At 42.5% G+C, this 17778-nt stretch overlaps 1 protein-coding gene across 5 annotated transcripts in view; it reads left to right on the top strand.

Annotated features, from left to right (window-relative positions):
* RPS6KA3 (ribosomal protein S6 kinase A3) overlaps window positions 1–17778 on the top strand; it is a 132658-nt gene that overhangs the window by 83804 nt on the left and 31076 nt on the right. For 3 of the 5 annotated variants that reach the window (XM_038398557.2, XM_043504725.1, XM_043504730.1), the window contains 5 exons: window positions 4808–4896; window positions 4981–5045; window positions 5141–5243; window positions 5643–5767; window positions 8742–8867. In XM_038398557.2, coding sequence (XP_038254485.1) covers window positions 4808–4896; window positions 4981–5045; window positions 5141–5243; window positions 5643–5767; window positions 8742–8867 — 508 coding nt within the window. The remainder of the gene's footprint in view (window positions 1–4807; window positions 4897–4980; window positions 5046–5140; window positions 5244–5642; window positions 5768–8741; window positions 8868–17778) is intronic. The other 2 variants (XM_038398566.2, XM_043504731.1) reach the window with 2 other exon arrangements.

The following is a 17778-nucleotide window of genomic DNA, read 5'->3' as shown; positions in this document are numbered from 1 at the left end:
GCTGGATGTCCAGCAAATGATTGAGGACTTGTCCTTTTCGGTTCCCAAATCTTGTTTTCAAACAAGACCACTGAACCCTGCATTCCTTTAAGGATTCAAGGGCTACTGTAAGGTCTCTGGGAGTGTACATGCCACCTGTGCAGAGATGACACTACAGGGTGTAACAACAATAGCATTGCAGGATGCAGCATCATTTTGTGCAGCCCTTCTCTTGAGACAGCGAGATCACCCCAGGAAGAGGGATAGGTCTGACCAGAGGAAGTGTTCGAGCTTGGGGCCTGGCCGGTCTGCGCACCCTCTCGCCGCACCTGTTAAGCACCCATTTTGACTTGTTGGTCCAGAGTGGTGTTCCAGTTGTTGTTGTTTTTCCTTCCTCTTCATCCTCCCATTCCTTTGGAGACAGGCTGGCCTGCTTTTACAATGGGTCTCAATTACTTCCGAAAGCTGGGTCCTAGACACTGTCAGATTGGGCTATGCCATCCAGTTTCTCTCCATGCCCCCTCCCCACATCCTTCCCCATACCTTTTCAGGGACTCGTTTCACAAGACACTGCTCTTTAAGCAGGTCATCTTGCTGGCTGCTAGAGTTTGGAGCAGTGGAGGAGGTTCCACGAGAACACCTGAGTCACAGGTTCTCCTCTCAGTATTTCCTGGTACCAAAATCAAAGGTGGGATGAGGCCAATCCTCCACCTCTGAGGACTCAACAAATTTATTAAATACATAAGGTTGCACATGGTCATTCCTATCAGCTGTCTTCCCTGCTTTGTCTCAGAATGACTGATTCGCTGCTCTGGACATTGAAGATGCTTACTTCCATGTGGCCATTCTACTGAACTACAGGAAGTTTTTTTTGCTTCATGGTAGGGGACTGCTACTTTGAGAACACTATTCTACCGTTTGGTGCCTCTTCTGTTCCGAGTCTTCACCAAATGCATGGCGGTGGTCATGGTGTATGTCAGGAGGATGGGAATCTATATCTTCCCCTATCTTGACAACCGGCTGCTGAAGAGCAGCTCCAGTGAGGAGGTTCTCGACCACATCAATACTATGCTATGTTTACTCGACCGTTTGGGACTCATTCTAAATACCATGAAGTCGACCTTGGCTCCCATTCAGCAAATAGAATTAATTGGGGCCCTATTAGATTCTGTGAAGTCCAGGGTGTTCCTCTAACTTGCCATTTCCAGGCCATTTGACAGCTGTGCCTCTGTTTGCAATCACAACCGTCCACAACAGTTGCATTTGTCTTAGCCTATTGGGCCACATGTTCGCTTTTACACATGTATGACCATATGCACCTAGGTCGTACAACTCTCCAAGTTGCATCTTTGCTCTCTTCACATGTGACTCAGAATGGCTTACCTCCCTGCCCTGCATTCTTTGGGCAGGTTGGTTCTCCTTCCTCCATCAATTCTGGAATCCTTGCACTGGTGGGAGTCCATATGCAATGTGTGCCAAGGGGTCCCCTTCACTAGGCCGTCTTTAACCAAGTCAGTAGTTACTGACACGTCCCTTCTGGATTAGGGAGCGCATCTGAAGTCTTTGAGGGTGCAGGGCCTATGGTTGGAACAGGAAACCTTGCTCCACATCAGCGTGCTGGAGCTTAGGGTCATCCACAAGGCATGTTATGCCTTCCGGGACTGCAGCAGGCATTCAGTGGTTCACATACTCACCAACAATACCACCCCAGTGTACTATGTGAGCAAACAAGGGAGAACCCACTCCAGCTCACTCTGCCTATAGGCAATCAACCTGTGCAGTTCTGCATCAAAGAGAACATCACCCTGACAGCTGTCCACTTACCAGGATTCCAGAATGATGTCAACTGGCTTTTCTCCCCGAGCCACAAATGGTCCCTGAAGTTAGAGACCCCACATTGTGAAAACCATCCAAAGGACAGCGCCACAATCAACCTCTTTGCGATGAGGGAAAATAGGAAGTGTCATCTATTCTGCTCTCGGGAAGAGCTCAGCTCAGGCTCCCTCTGTGATGCTTTCCTCTGCAGCTGGCAGTCAGCTCTGCTGTACGCATTCCCTCCTATTCTGATCACTCCGTAGGTCATTGCTAAGCTCAAGGCAGATCGAACCAGGCTCATCCCGATTGCCCCGACATGGCCAAAGCAGTGCTGGTTCTTGGACTTCCTCGCCCTGTCAGTTCAGCCTCCCATGCCACTTCTGCTCCTTCCTGACCTCACACAGGACTGTGGCTGCACTCTGCTTCTGGCGATCAGCTCCTTGCACCTTATGGCGTGGCTGCTGCATGACTGAAAAAGGAGGGAGAGAGCACTGCTCGAGGTTGTCCAATAGGTTCTATTTAATAGTAGGAAGCCTTCAACTAGAACAGCCTACTTGGCAAAGTTGAAGAGGTTTTCTGTGTAGTCCTTGACCCATCCAGTAGAGACTTCTATCCAGGACATCTTCAATTACTGGCTACACTTTCAAGAATTTGACTTAGCACTCAGTTCTCTGAGTACACTTGGCAGCAATATTGGCATTTCATCCACCTATCCAAGGGAAATGGCATTCTCCAATGCAATGGTGATGAGATTTCTGAAAGGAGTTCACTCCCTGTATTCTCCAGTCCAAGAGCCAGTCCCCTTGTGGGACCTGAACATGGTCTTAACAGCTCTAATGGGGACTCCATTCGAGCCCCTTGCTTCCTGACCACTGCCCCTCCTATCTCAGAAAACTGCATCCTTGATGGCCATTACCTGTGCCAGGAGGGGGTGTGAGTAACAGGCCCTGATGGCTGGGCCTCCTTACAGTTCTCCAAGGACAAGGTTACGTTCCAGCCACACATGAAGCTTGTATCCAAGGTGGTCTTTCAGTTTAATTTGAATCAAGCTGTGTACTTGCCTGTATTTTTCCCTGAGCTGCATTCCTCCCTGGAGGAATGACGCCTCCATACGTTGGATGATAGACACTGTCTAGCCCAATGGTTCTCAACCTATACACGTCCAATACTATCAGTAGGGCCCTGAAGATGTCACATGGGCCGCAGCTCTGTGCTGATTGGGCCACAGGTTGAGAACCACTGGTCTAGCCTTTTTTTTAATTTTTTTTTTAACAGGACTGAACAGTTTCATGCTTCGTGTCACCTGTTCCTATCATATGCGGACCCTCATGAAGGGTCAAGCAGTCTCTGTGCAGACCATCTCTAGATGGATAACTTCTTGTATCAAGACTGCATATGAGATAGTGTTGGCTACACCGCCTCAGCAGATATGGGCATATTCAATGAGAGTGCAGGCAACGTTGGTGACATTCCTCAATGACATTTCCATATTGGACATTGGTAGGGTGGCCACATAGTCATCCATACATACATTTACGGACCATTACGTGATCGCTGCTGCTTCCAGAGCAGACGCTAATGTCAGAAGAGCGGTCCTTACTCAGGTAACCTCTGAAATCTGCCTACAGATGGAGGTACTGCTTGCTAGTCACCTACTTGGAATACACATCTGCATCTACTCAAAGAAAAAGAAACTGCTACTTACAGTATCTGTGGTTCTTTGAGATGTGATGCTGACATGTATTCATGACCCACTCTCTCCATCCCCAACGCATCAGTCTTCCCCTGGACATTTGGTGCAGTGGAACTGAGGGGGGTCTGACAGCATTGCCTCATAGCCAGGGGAGGGGCTAAAGGCATGAGATGCAAGCGCCATCCCTCTACAGGTACTGCTAGGCAAAAGTCTCCAGTGAGCAGGGCGCATGCTCACCTATTTGGAATACACATCTGCATCATGTCTCGAAGAACCATAGTTACAGTAGGTAACTGATCCCAGTCTCTTACACCATGCCCATCACCACAGTATCTGATGAAAAAGGAGGATAGAGATTGAGATGTGATAGATGTGTACACACCGTTAGATGGGGAGAAGAAAGGTAGTGTGAGGAACTCGGGACAGTGTGAGAAAATAAAAGTACAGAAAAGTCAAAACCAAAAACCCAGGAGGACAAGAATAGATGCAAGAAATAAGTTGAACTTGAAATGGGGTAATAAATCCCCCCCCCCAAATTCCCACGTCTGTGTTGTGTCAGGAAAATTACCATAAGAGATTGGGGGGGCAGGAGGTATGACTCTAAAATAGAGAGCTAAATATTTTTCTTCACTTCTTTCCCTTTACTGTCATGTATTCCAGTTTTTCATTTTGAAAATAAGGCAGGACTTAACAAACTGGTGAAATGAGGGGAAAAGAATAAGATATGTACATGACAAATGGTCTCTTTCCAAACTGTGATCATTGTGGGTATTAGGACATCCACTATTATGCCAGATGTTGCTTTTTCTTACCACCTACTTTGCCTCATTGCCGTGAGGAGAGCATTCAGTGTTTTTCAAATGGTCTCAGGATATGTCCCACTTGTGTCTTCTAACTCAGCAGTATTACGTGGATATTTAAATTGCATCCAAAATTTCGGCCATTTTCTTAAACAGTCTTGGAAGAAAGTCTGATCTATCTCTTTGTCAAGGAGACTGGCTTACTTGCCATAGACTGGTAGCAGTTGACTACAAAAAACAACTAACTGTAAGCCTTTTCATCAACACATACTTACCTTCCTACTACCTCGGCCTCTTATGTTCCTGGTCCAGCACTTGAAATATTGCAGTGCTGGAATAGGGAAGTTTGAGGTTATATGTCTACATGATTGACAGCACTTTATTTTGTTTCTGATGTCTGAAGCTAAATTCTCAATGGTGTTAACTTGCCTGATGTGGTTAGGGTGAAGGACTAGAAAAAAGTAAATAGTTGATTCTTGCCTAAAAACGTGTATGCTATTAATGTGTTTTTGTTGTATAGAGCCAAACTTGGAATGCCCCAATTTTTAAGTTCTGAAGCACAGAGTCTTCTCCGAATGCTCTTCAAACGAAACCCTGCAAACAGATTAGGTAAAATACTCATAAAAATAATTATTTCAGCTAGTAGTTCTTCACAGTAAATAAACTACTATTCACAGCCTTTTTTCATAATAGGGGCAGGTCCAGATGGAGTTGAAGAAATTAAGAGGCATTTATTTTTCTCCACAATAGACTGGAATGTGAGTACTTTAGTAAAAGAGCGTCTTTTAGGAAATGTTTGTTGACGGTTGTTATAATTATTTTTAATTTGGTTTCACCGCTGTCTTCTCTTTAGAAATTATACAGAAGAGAAATTCATCCACCTTTTAAACCTGCAACTGGCAGGCCTGAGGATACATTTTATTTTGATCCTGAATTTACAGCAAAAACACCGAAAGGTGAGAGAATAATTAACTATAATTTAAGTATTCAAAAGTAGAAGAAACTTTCGATCATTTTAATATTTAGAAATTGTCTTCTATCTGGTTAGATTTGACTGACTACATGTACAAAACCTAAATCTTCATTATATGAAAGATTTTATATAAGCCTGTAGGTGATATTAACTGCAATTCATTACTTGTGCATTTGTATCATGAGGATACAAAAATACTTTATGTAAATAACAATCTCCAAACCAGTTTATAGTGTAAAATTCCTTTTCAGTGTTAAAACTATGATTTTATGCTCATTTTTATTCAGTGCATATTAGGAATACTGATTATTTACCGCTTTCAGATTTTTTTTTAAATAAATTGGAAATAAGTCTTCCTGAAGACATTTGTTCTGTTTTTCAGATTCGCCTGGTATTCCACCTAGTGCTAATGCACATCAGCTTTTTCGGGGATTCAGTTTTGTTGCCATTGCATCAGATGATGAAAGCCAGGCAATGCAGACAGTTGGGGTTCATTCAATTGTTCAGGTGAGTGCAATTACTGAAGAATAAACATAATGAATGAAAACAAATTACTTTAAAATGAATTGTCCTTTGCATAAAATAAGATGTAGCTTTGTCATGCCTTTCATAAACAAGATACCTGAAAACACTTAAAATAATTAGACTGATATTAATAGTACTGTAAGACTGGGGTTTATCCTCTGTTGTTGTTTGTGAAGTGTCATGAAAACATCATCAACTAAAGACAAGAAAAATATACCTCAGATTATTTTATCCAAAGAACAGCACCTTTGACAACACAGAACCTACTGCTTCTGTACACTGGGTGTGATCAGGCATGGGTTTTGACCCCCTAAAAAGCAAGCATTTTAGCATCTGAGCCATAATGACTGTTCAAATATCTGAATAATCCAGGCTTTACATTTTGAAAACATTTTACATTTTCTTTATAAAGTCAATATTTATTTAAAAAAAAAAAGTTGCCCGTGGATCATTTTCCTCTGTGTTATAGGATAAACGTTGAATTCATACTATGCAGCAAAACCTCTCTAAAATATGACTTGAAACTGGAATGTAGAGATGGTTTGGATTGCCATTTATTTTAAATCCTGTAAATTATGAGATATAGAGATGATCCCTGCCCTTCCTCCCTACACACACAGTTTAAAAAAAAATTATAAAGAATTATGCCAGTCTAAAATACTACTTGAACACTTTACATGTTGTCTGATAACTAACCCATTGTGTCAGGGTGCACAGGAACTTTTGGTTTCCTAGTAGAATTGGGAGAACCGATTAAACACAGACTCTCTCACATTAATGATTAGCATGGGAATGTATTTCATTGTTGGAGAGTGTGTGGAAAAAGGAGGGATATGAAGCAGTATGAGGTCGTGTGGCCAATAGTTATGGGGCCAACAGTATGGGAGAAATAGCAGATGTGTTTGTAGGAAAAGAAGACTAAGGGGTATAAAAGAAAGTGACAGGCCCAAGTAGGATTTTTAAGTAAAAATAAAATTTATTTCTACCACCTACTTCTGTTAATTTTTTCTTCACATACATTGGGAAAATGTATTTAATTACTGAAAACTTTTCACTTGTTTGTACAGAAAGTTAACAAATACTTCTGATTAAAAAATGAAATCCTGTACGCTGGTTGCATAGACAATTTGCAACCATCTGAGTGTGTTTTAATTCTTCAAAGTGATTGACCAAAATGCAAACGCTTCTTGTGTTCTCTGTCTAACTACATCCTTTCTACTACATCGAGAATGCTCATAGTAAGTTTATTTGCACACACTATATACTTCAGGTGTTTAGTGGTGAGGATTTGTGGATATTCATGTACTCATCGAATCATATTCATAGATTTGCCGGGCCAGATGATCTAGTCTTACCTGTACGGTTATAGAATTTCCCAAATAATACCTAGTGCATACCTTTTTGAAAAACGTCCAATCTTGATTTAAAAGTTGTCAGTGATGGAGAATCCACCTGACTGTTGGTAAATTGTTCCGATTTAGACTATTGTTTATAACATGAATTTTAAACTGACAGTGTCCCTTTAATTTGTGTCTCTCAAGCGATTTGGATACAGGTATGAAAATCACCACATAAAATATTAGCTACATTTGGTATTTGTGGTTGGCTCATACATATGTGGACAATGACTTGATTTTCATAAACCATCATTTCCTGAATTTGCTTCAGAGAAAACTTGTGGAATTTGCCCAGATAAAGGGTGTACAGTGTCAAGAAACTTAAACTGAAGAGAGTGTGATATGGATTGGAAGAGATTGTCTTCAAAGGGAAACTAAAGAGGGTTGAGGAGAGGAAAGAGAAGAAAACATTGATTATTTTCAGTAGCTGCAAATGTAATTTGTAAAGTTTAAAATCCCTTTTAATTGGGATAAATTAAGAGGGGGGGCTGAGCAAATAGGAGCAGGCACTATACAAATTGGCATTGGCTAACTCCTGTATATCCTCAACTGCCATTGACTTTAGAGGTGTTGAAACCACTTGCCAAATCCATTTTAGTCTGTTGGCTTTCAGAAAGTTCTGCCCAGCCTTGTTTTCTGGCAAAACCAGCTTCACAGAAAACTTTATTTTGAAAGTCCACCTCAAAACCAGTTTGCTCTCTTGATGGGGTGGGGAGTATAATAGAGTTGGGGTCATGTGTTCTTTTGGAGTTTTTGCTGCTTATTGCCCTTCAGTCCCGAATCTCTGCCAACAGTTTTTCTGCAACTTCTGCTGTGCTGTTTTCTTTGCACAAACTTCCAGATGGAGTTTTTCTATGTACCGCTTCCTCCTCTTGTAAACATTTCTCAAAACTTCTCTGCTCCCTTTCCTCTGTACCCCCTTCAACCACTTCCTCATTCTTATTTCCCCTTTGCATGTCTGTAGGATACCCAGATGGCTTCCTGCTAAAGTTAGGCATCCTTTGTACAAACTCCCCTACTGCTTCCCTGTATCAAAATACCATTTCCTTATCATGCAAAAAAGGCTAACAGTCACTCATTCTGCCTTTTATCCCCAGACTCAGATGACACTTCTACTTCCATTCCTACTGATGCCTGCAATTCCCAGTGAATTTGATCTGTCTCTAAATTTCTCATACTAATAACTCTACCCCAAAAATAAATAAAATAAATTGCCTTATTTTAACATTGATATTTTGGCAGATGAGACCAGAAAAAAATGGTTTTTATTATGATTAATGAGAAGTCTTCTGATCTGTTTTCTGTTTCATATTATTTGTTTAAATTAACAGAGAAGGACGTAGACTTGTCATAGAATTTCTATGATATACTATAAATGGATGGGATTTATATGATTTATAATATATCTTATTCAAACAGAAGGATTTTGAAAAGATTTTGACCTAAGAATATTATTAATTTAAACTATAGGGAACAAATGTTTCTAGTTCCACTTGATTTGTAATGTAGAAGATGTATATTTTTAAAGTAATCGTCAATTAATAATATTATTTTGGTAGCAGTTGCACAGGAACAGCATTCAGTTTACTGATGGATATGAAGTAAAAGAAGACATTGGAGTTGGTTCTTACTCGGTCTGCAAGAGATGTATACATAAAGCTACCAATATGGAATATGCAGTTAAGGTAACCACTGTTAATTAAAAAAAAAAAAACCAAAAACCTCTTAATTGCTAACAAAATCATATTTTCAGACTTTACAGTCATATAGGTCAATGTTAGCTTAAATTTATCCACCATAAACAAAATAGCGAATTGTTTTCTTCTTAAATGAATAGAAAAAATTGTGAAGGCAAGTATCACATATTCATTAAATTTCATGTTTTGTTGCTATTTTTTTTTTTTTTTTTTTAAATTTTCCCCATGAAACACTCATCTAACTCTCTTACATGCATGCTTCTGGGAGAGAATATACACCAAAGAGACTGCATTACTAAGCATTATTACTAAGTATATTACTACTAAGCGTTGTATACAAAAATAATGATTAGATTAATTTAAATATAATTTCTCTTAGTTCTGAAGTAGATATATAGATGATCACATAAATCTCTGTTCCTAGCTGTGCTGTTTGTGTAGTTTAGTACCATTGGCATTTTTTTTTCAGAGGGAATCTCGACTCTGCATTTCCTTGCTTTTTTGCTGGTTTAAATCATTAATATTTTAACAAGGTTTTTCATATATGTTAAAAAGCAATAAGCGATGCTAAGTGAATCAAATCTAGCTTTCAAAAATGTTACAATAATGAATAAAAGGCAATAAAATTTGTCTTACCTATGGGGAAATCTGTGTAACTGTCAAATTAGGAACAGAGTTCGGCAAACTTTTTAAAAATCTTAGTTATATTTTGAAGCAATTTACCTTTTAGAATTATAGAACCATTCAGACATATGGACGGAATTGTTCAGTTTGGTTTCACACTTGTATAGTCTGATATACAGACGACTCAGAAGGAACCTTTGAATTCCAACAGAGGTATTTGTTTACATGCCATCAGTCTGGTTTTCGTCATAAACTGGATACATTTTCTGTAAAATAAGATGCAAGATGCATTTTGGGGGGAAGTAGATAAAGTATCTTTCATAATTTGAATGCACTGAATCTGGAATAAATGATTACCAAGTTGAATATTTCACTTTCTGAATTAGAGTTCAATATTGAAATAAAATTTGGAGAAAAAATTATTTTTGTGGTTTTTATTCCAGTAAAAACAGCTACTATATATCTTGCACATTGTTTAAAAAAGCATAATTTAACAGTTCCTATGTGTGGCAACACACTCCTTGCATGTAAAGGCCCCAGTGTAGCATTTCTTCTGCAACAGCATTGTGATGTGCACCCTTTGACACATCCACGGGTAGCAATTTCTGCACAGCTGTCAGGGATTGGCTCCAGTGATGTTAGCTTTGGTACCAGTTCTCCATTGTGTTTGGTCCAATCCATATTTTCTAGTGAGAGATTGTTGCAGTTTGCCTGCCTCCACTTGAAAGTGAGCTCTTCGGATGTTGCGGCACAATGCATCGCTTGTTAGGGTCCATGCCTCTAGTGATCAACACTTGGAGAACAATATCACTGTGTCTTGTTGCAGCTCTCATTAGGTAAATTGGACATGTTGCAGATCAGTTTTTCTGCTGAAACGATTGATTCATTTTGGGGATCATCCTTATCTCAGTTTATTTGAAGTCCATGTTTCTCCATGGATACTGTCCAAGCAGTTTTCTTGCTGCGGCCAGCAATATGAAAGAGTATCACAGCCTGTCAGAGCATGGAAGGAGAATATTGTTTCTATATCTGCTTGAGGAAACACAGGCAAAAGCTTCTCTTAAATAGTATGCACAGGAATGTATTTGAATTTTTTTGATGTTCCAGCCTTCATCCACAGCTTGCTGCAAGGCATTTTGTCATCGTTTGCCACTAACAGAAAAAGAACATCGTGTCTTGTGTTGACGTGCGACACGCTTGTATTCAAAATTGGGTTTGATGACTTAACTATACTGTGGTCTCTGAACTTTCCAGATGTAACAATTGTTTTGATTTGCGGAGCATGGGCTAGGAGTTCTTCAGAGAACAGGCAAGCCAGATCAGCCTTATTTTGGGAAAGGGCCAAAAAGTCTGGCCAGCTGTTGGGAATTAGAACAGATCTGTCCTCCAATTAACTTTTTTCCAATTAACTTAGAAGCTTTAGAGCACTTCTGTCATATCATTCCTTTAATAGAAAGGTTGAACATAGAAGAGATGTTCTGTGTGCCATTACACATGCTTGGCCGTCAATCACCAGAGAGGATGTACTATCTAGTGTTATCTCAGGAGGACAAGGGATGTCTCTGGTTAAAATGATAGGTTTCAGAGTGGCAGCCGTGTTAGTCTGTATTTGTCCTTCAGGATAGGTTGTAGATCCTTGATGATGCATTGGAGATGTTTTAGTTGGGGGCTGAAGGTGATGGCTAATGGCGTTCTGTTATTTTCTTTGTTGGGCCTGTCCTGTAGTAGGTGACTTCTGGGTACTCTTCTGGCTCTGTCAGTCTGTTTCTTCACTTCAGCAGGTGGCTATTGTAGTTGTAAGAATGCTTGATGCTGACCGCTGTTCCTACCTACATGCCTCTAGCTTTCACCCAGATCACACCACACGGTCCATTGTCTACAGCCAAGCTCTACGATACAACTGCATTTGCTCCAACCCCTCAGACAGAGACAAACACCTACAAGATCTCTATCAAGCATTCTTACAACTACAGTACCCACCTGCTGAAGTGAAGAAACAGATTGACAGAGCCAGAAGAGTACCCAGAAGTCACCTACTACAGGACAGGCCCAACAAAGAAAGTAACAGAACGCCACTATTCATCACCTTCAGCCCCCAACTAAAAGCTCTACAACCTGTTTTGAAGGATGACCCATCACTCTCACAGATCTTGGGAGACAGGCCAGCCCTTGCTTACGGACAGCCCCCCAACCTGAAGCAAATACTCACCGGCAACCACACACCACACAAAAGAACCACTAACCCAGGAACCTATCCTTGCAACAAAGCCTGTTGCCAACTGTGTCCACATATCTATTCAGGGGACACCATCATAGGGCCTAATCACATCAGCCACACTATCAGAGGCTCGTTCACGTGTGCATCTACCAATGTGATTATATGCCATCATGTGCCAGCAATGCCCCTCTGCCATGTACATTGGTCAAACTGGACAGTCTCTACGTAAAAGAATAAATGGACACAAATCAGAGGTCAAGAATTATAACATTCAAAAACCAGTCGGAAATCGCTTTAATCTCTCTGGTCACTCGATTACAGTCCTAAGAGTGGCTATTCTTCAACAAAAAAAACTTCAAAAACAGACTCCAAGGAGAGACTGCTGAATTGGAATTAATTTGCAAACTGGATACAATTAACTGAGGCTTGAATAGAGACTGGGAGTGGATGGGTCATTACACAAAGTAAAACGATTCCCCTCCCATCCCCCACTTCCTCAGACATTCTTGTTAACTGCTGGAAATGGCCCACCTTGATTATCACTACAAAAGGTTTTCCTCCTCTCCCCGCTGGTAATAACTCATCTTAAGTGATCACTCTCCTTACAGTGTGTATGATAACACCCATTGTTTCATGTTCTCTGTGTATATAAATCTCCCCACTGTATCTTCCACTGAATGCATCCGATGAAGTGAGCTGTAGCTCACAAAAGCTTATGCTCAAATAAGTTTGTTAGTCTCTAAGGTGCCTCAAGTACTCCTTTTCTTTCTGGTTAAAATGAGTAACATAACAGACTTATTTCCAATTTTAAGATGCCTATTTACCTCAGCAAGATCAAGAGGAATTGGCATTAGCTCATGACATAATATTTTATGCAGATCCACCACCCCTCCTCCATTATAGGCATTAATTACGCACTGTAGTAAGAGACTGTCAATTTGTATTGTGACTACCTTGTCTTTGTTTTTCTTTGTTTTTCCAACTGCATGGAGGGAGGAAAACTTCAGAGCCCTTGTCTTGCTCAGTGGGTCACGGAATTTGGTATGGGCACTTAGTTTCTCTGGTGTCATGAGCCTTTCCTGAACAAAGTTATTCAGTTACTCCTAGCCAAATGTTTCCGCGTTCAGCAAAATTCTCTGAATTGCTTCTGTGGCCAAAACTTTTGTTGCAATGTTTTGCAGTGTGTTGGTAGTGAATAATTTTAATCTTTGAAGTGTCATTAATACTTTATTTTCATCATCATAATCATGTTGCTTTTGTGCTGGTGTAGATTCATTGTAACTCATTTGGTCATCAAGCCCACGACTGAACAGTTTTCTGGTTTGGGCTGCAATTCGGACACGTAGATTATACGAGAGAGCCCATCTGCTGAGTGCTGAGGCCATTCCAGTGATAGCTTTAATTCCTCCTTTCAGATGGCATTGAGCCACGCTTGGGAATGGTTTGGGTCTACCTGATTTGAATCTGTGGTTGGAACCTTTCACAACCCAGTTGCCTCTGTAGAACTCTATAAGTACTTCCAGAGGGGACTGGTTCATTTCTGCTAAGTACACAGATCCCCATCAAGCATAATTTGTGTGTTCATATTGGTGAAAGAAAAGAAGCATTCTTTTGAAGGCATACAGATGAAGCTTCCAAATTCCATCTCATTGAGCTCTGGGGAACAGGAGGAGGATACACACATACTACCACCAGTACTGCAAATTGGGATGGTTGTCCATGTTGCTCAGCACAAATGATGGCATCTTGTCACAGAAACTTGCAGATGACCGAATAGACACTAGGTTATTGTAATCTTCCTCAGCCTCAGATTTTGCAACATCCAGGAGTTTCTCTTTGAGTTTTTTGTTGTCTTGCTATAGATAGCTCAGAAGTTGTGGTAATAAGAGTTGCCACACTGCCGTGTATAGTGATCTTATAAGCATAAGTGGCTTTTGCATAATTTTTACCAGAAATTACATGCTCTATCATTTTATCTACCTGAAATGCCATTTTCAGTCTACATGTTCAACAGTCCAGAATCATGTGTATTCTGCCCGAACATTTTTAGAAGTTCACTGATATATGTAGACCTCCTAAGCATGTAATCAGGATATCTTTACATTCTGGTACAGTCCATTTTAGGTCTATCAGAGCAGGGAAGAGTGCTTGATCAACATGTTTCTGTTGAAGATAATTAGGGCTGTTGATTGATCACAATTAACTCACGCGATTAACTAAAAAAAAAATTAATCACAATTAGAATCATAGAATCATAGAATATCAGGGTTGGAAGGGACCCCAGAAGGTCATCTAGTCCAACCCCCTGCTCAAAGCAGGACCAAGTCCCAGTTAAATCATCCCAGCCAGGGCTTTGTCAAGCCTGACCTTAAAACCTCTAAGGAAGGAGATTCTACCACCTCCCTAGGTAACGCATTCCAGTGTTTCACCACCCTCTTAGTGAAAAAGTTTTTCCTAATATCCAATCTAAACCTCCCCCATTGCAACTTGAGACCATTACTCCTCGTTCTGTCATCTGCTACCATTGAGAACAGTCTAGAGCCATCCTCTTTGAAACCCCCTTTCAGGTAGTTGAAAGCAGCTATCAAATCCCCCCTCATTCTTCTCTTCTGCAGACTGAACAATCCCAGCTCCCTCAGCCTCTCCTCATAAGTCATGTGCTCTAGACCCCTAATCATTTTTGTTGCCCTTCGTTGTACTCTTTCCAATTTATCCACATCCTTCCTGTAGTGTGGGGCCCAAAACTGGACACAGTACTCCAGATGAGGCCTTACCAGTGTCGAATAGAGGGGAACGATCACGTCCCTCGATCTGCTCGCTATGCCCCTACTTATACAACCCAAAATGCCATTGGCCTTCTTGGCAACAAGGGCACACTGCTGACTCATATCCAGCTTCTCGTCCACTGTCACCCCTAGGTCCTTTTCCGCAGAACTGCTGCCGAGCCATTCGGTCCCTAGTCTGTAGCGGTGCATTGGATTCTTCCATCCTAAGTGCAGGACCCTGCATTTATCCTTATTGAACCTCATTAGATTTCTTTTGGCCCAATCCTCCAATTTGTCTAGGTCCTTCTGTATCCTATCCCTCCCCTCCAGCGTATCTACCACTCCTCCCAGTTTAGTATCATCCGCAAATTTGCTGAGAGTGCAATCCACACCATCCTCCAGATCATTTATGAAGATATTGAACAAAACGGGCCCCAGGACCGACCCCTGGGGCACTCCACTTGACACCGGCTGCCAACTAGACATGGAGCCATTGATCACTACCCGTTGAGCCCGACAATCTAGCCAGCTTTCTACCCACCTTATAGTGCATTCATCCAGCCCATACTTCCTTAACTTGCTGACAAGAATGCTGTGGGAGACCGTGTCAAAAGCTTTGCTAAAGTCAAGAAACAATACATCCACTGCTTTCCCTTCATCCACAGAACCAGTAATCTCATCATAAAAGGCGATTAGATTAGTCAGGCATGACCTTCCCTTGGTGAATCCATGCTGACTGTTCCTGATCACTTTCCTCTCCTCTAAGTGCTTCAGGATTGATTCTTTGAGGACCTGCTCCATGATTTTTCCAGGGACTGAGGTGAGGCTGACCGGCCTGTAGTTCCCAGGATCCTCCTTCTTCCCTTTTTTAAAGATGGGCACTACATTAGCCTTTTTCCAGTCATCCGGGACTTCCCCCGTTCGCCACGAGTTTTCAAAGATAATGGCCAAGGGCTCTGCAATCACAGCCGCCAATTCCTTCAGCACTCTCGGATGCAATTCGTCCGGCCCCATGGACTTGTGCACGTCCAGCTTTTCTAAATAGTCCCTAACCACCTCTATCTCTACAGAGGGCTGGCCATCTCTTCCCCATTTTGTGTTGCCCAGCACAGCAGTCTGGGAGCTGACCTTGTTAGTGAAAACAGAGGCAAAAAAAGCATTGAGTACATTAGCTTTTTCCACATCCTCTGTCACTAGCTTGCCTCCCTCATTCAGTAAGGGGCCCACACTTTCCTTGGCTTTCTTCTTGTTGCCAACATACCTGAAGAAACCCTTCTTGTTACTCTTGACATCTCTTGCTAGCTGCAGCTCCAGGTGCGATTTGGCCCTCCTGATATCTTTCCTACATGCCCGAGCAATATTTTTATACTCTTCCCTGGTCATATGTCCAAGCTTCCACTTCTTGTAAGCTTCTTTTTTATGTTTAAGATCCGCTAGGATTTCACCATTAAGCCAAGCTGGTCGCCTGCCATATTTACTATTCTTTCGACTCATCGGGATGGTTTGTCCCTGTAACCTCAACAGGGATTCCTTGAAATACAGCCAGCTCTCCTGGACTCCCTTCCCTTTCATGTTAGTCCCCCAGGGGATCCTGGCCATCTGTTCCCTGAGGGAGTCAAAGTCTGCTTTCCTGAAGTCCAGGGTCCGTATCCTGCTGCTTACCTTTCTTCCCTGCGTCAGGATCCTGAACTCAACCAACTCATGGTCACTGCCTCCCAGATTCCCATCCACTTTTGCTTCCCCCACTAATTCTACCCGGTTTGTGAGCAGCAGGTCAAGAAAAGCGCTCCCCCTAGTTGGCTCCCCTAGCACTTGCACCAGGAAATTGTCCCCTACGCTTTCCAAAAACTTCCTGGATTGTCTATGCACCGCTGTATTGCTCTCCCAGCAGATATCAGGAAAATTAAAGTCACCCATGAGAATCAGGGCATGCGATCTAGTAGCTTCCGTGAGTTGCCGGAAGAAAGCCTCATCCACCTCATCCCCCTGGTCCGGTGGTCTATAGCAGACTCCCACCATGACATCACTCTTGTTGCACACACTTCTAAACTTAATCCAGAGACACTCAGGTTTTTCCACAGTTTCGTACCGGAGCTCTGAGCAGTCATACTGCTCCCTTACATACAGTGCTACTCCCCCACCTTTTCTGCCCTGCCTGTCCTTCCTGAACAGTTTATAACCATCCATGACTGTACTCCAGTCATGTGAGTTATCCCACCAAGTCTCTGTTATTCCAATCACGTCATAATTCCTTGACATCACCAGGACCTCCAGTTCTCCCTGCTTGTTTCCAAGGCTTTGTGCATTTGTATATAAGCACTTGAGATAACCTGTTGATCGCCCCTCATTCCCAGTATGAGGCAGGAGCCCTCCCCTCACAGACCTTCCTGCCTGTGCTTCCTCCCGGTATCCCGCTTTCCCACTTACCTCAGGGCTTTGGTCTCCTTCCCCCGGTGAACCTAGTTTAAAGCCCTCCTCACTAGGTTAGCCAGCCTGCTGGCAAAGATGTTCTTCCCTCTCTTCGTAAGATGGAGCCCGTCTCTGCCCAGCACTCCTCCTTCATGGAACACCATCCCATGGTCAAAGAATCCAAAGCTTTCTCTCCGACACCACCTGCGTAGCCATTCGTTGACCTCCACGATTCGACGGTCCCTACCCAGGCCTTTTCCTTCCACGGGGAGGATGGACGAGAACACCACTTGCGCCTCCAACTCCTTTATCCTTCTTCCCAGAGCCACGTAGTCCGCAGTGATCCGCTCAAGGTCATTCTTGGCAGTATCATTGGTGCCCACGTGGAGAAGCAGGAAGGGGTAGCGATCCGAGGGCTTGATGAGTCTCGGCAGTCTCTCCGTCACATCACGAATCTTAGCCCCTGGCAAGCAGCAGACTTCTCGGTTTTCCCGGTCAGGGCGGCAGATAGATGACTCAGTCCCCCGGAGGAGAGAGTCCCCGACCACCACCACCCGCCTTCTCCTCTTGGGAGTGGTGGTCGTGGAACCCCCAACCTCAGGACATCGCATCTCATGCCTCCCAACCAGCGGAGTCTCCTTCCGCTTTCTCCCCCCAGACATATCATCTGGTCCACTCTCCGCATTGGTACCTGTGGAGAGAACATGAAAGCGGTTAGTTACCTGTGTCTGTGTTACTGGAACCCGGACATTCCGCTTACCTCTTCTGGAGGTCACATGTTGCCAAGCTTCTTCACTGGCCTCTTGGCTCCTCTGTGCAACCTGCTCTACATCTTTAGAGCTTTGTGCCCCTAGAAGGCTATCCTGAGTTTGGTCCAGAAAAT

This window comes from Dermochelys coriacea, chromosome 1, assembly GCF_009764565.3.
Source record: "Dermochelys coriacea isolate rDerCor1 chromosome 1, rDerCor1.pri.v4, whole genome shotgun sequence".
NCBI lineage: Eukaryota > Metazoa > Chordata > Testudines > Dermochelyidae > Dermochelys > Dermochelys coriacea.
Note: the sequence above shows the minus strand (reverse complement) of the source record. Positions and strands in the feature narration are given on the sequence as shown.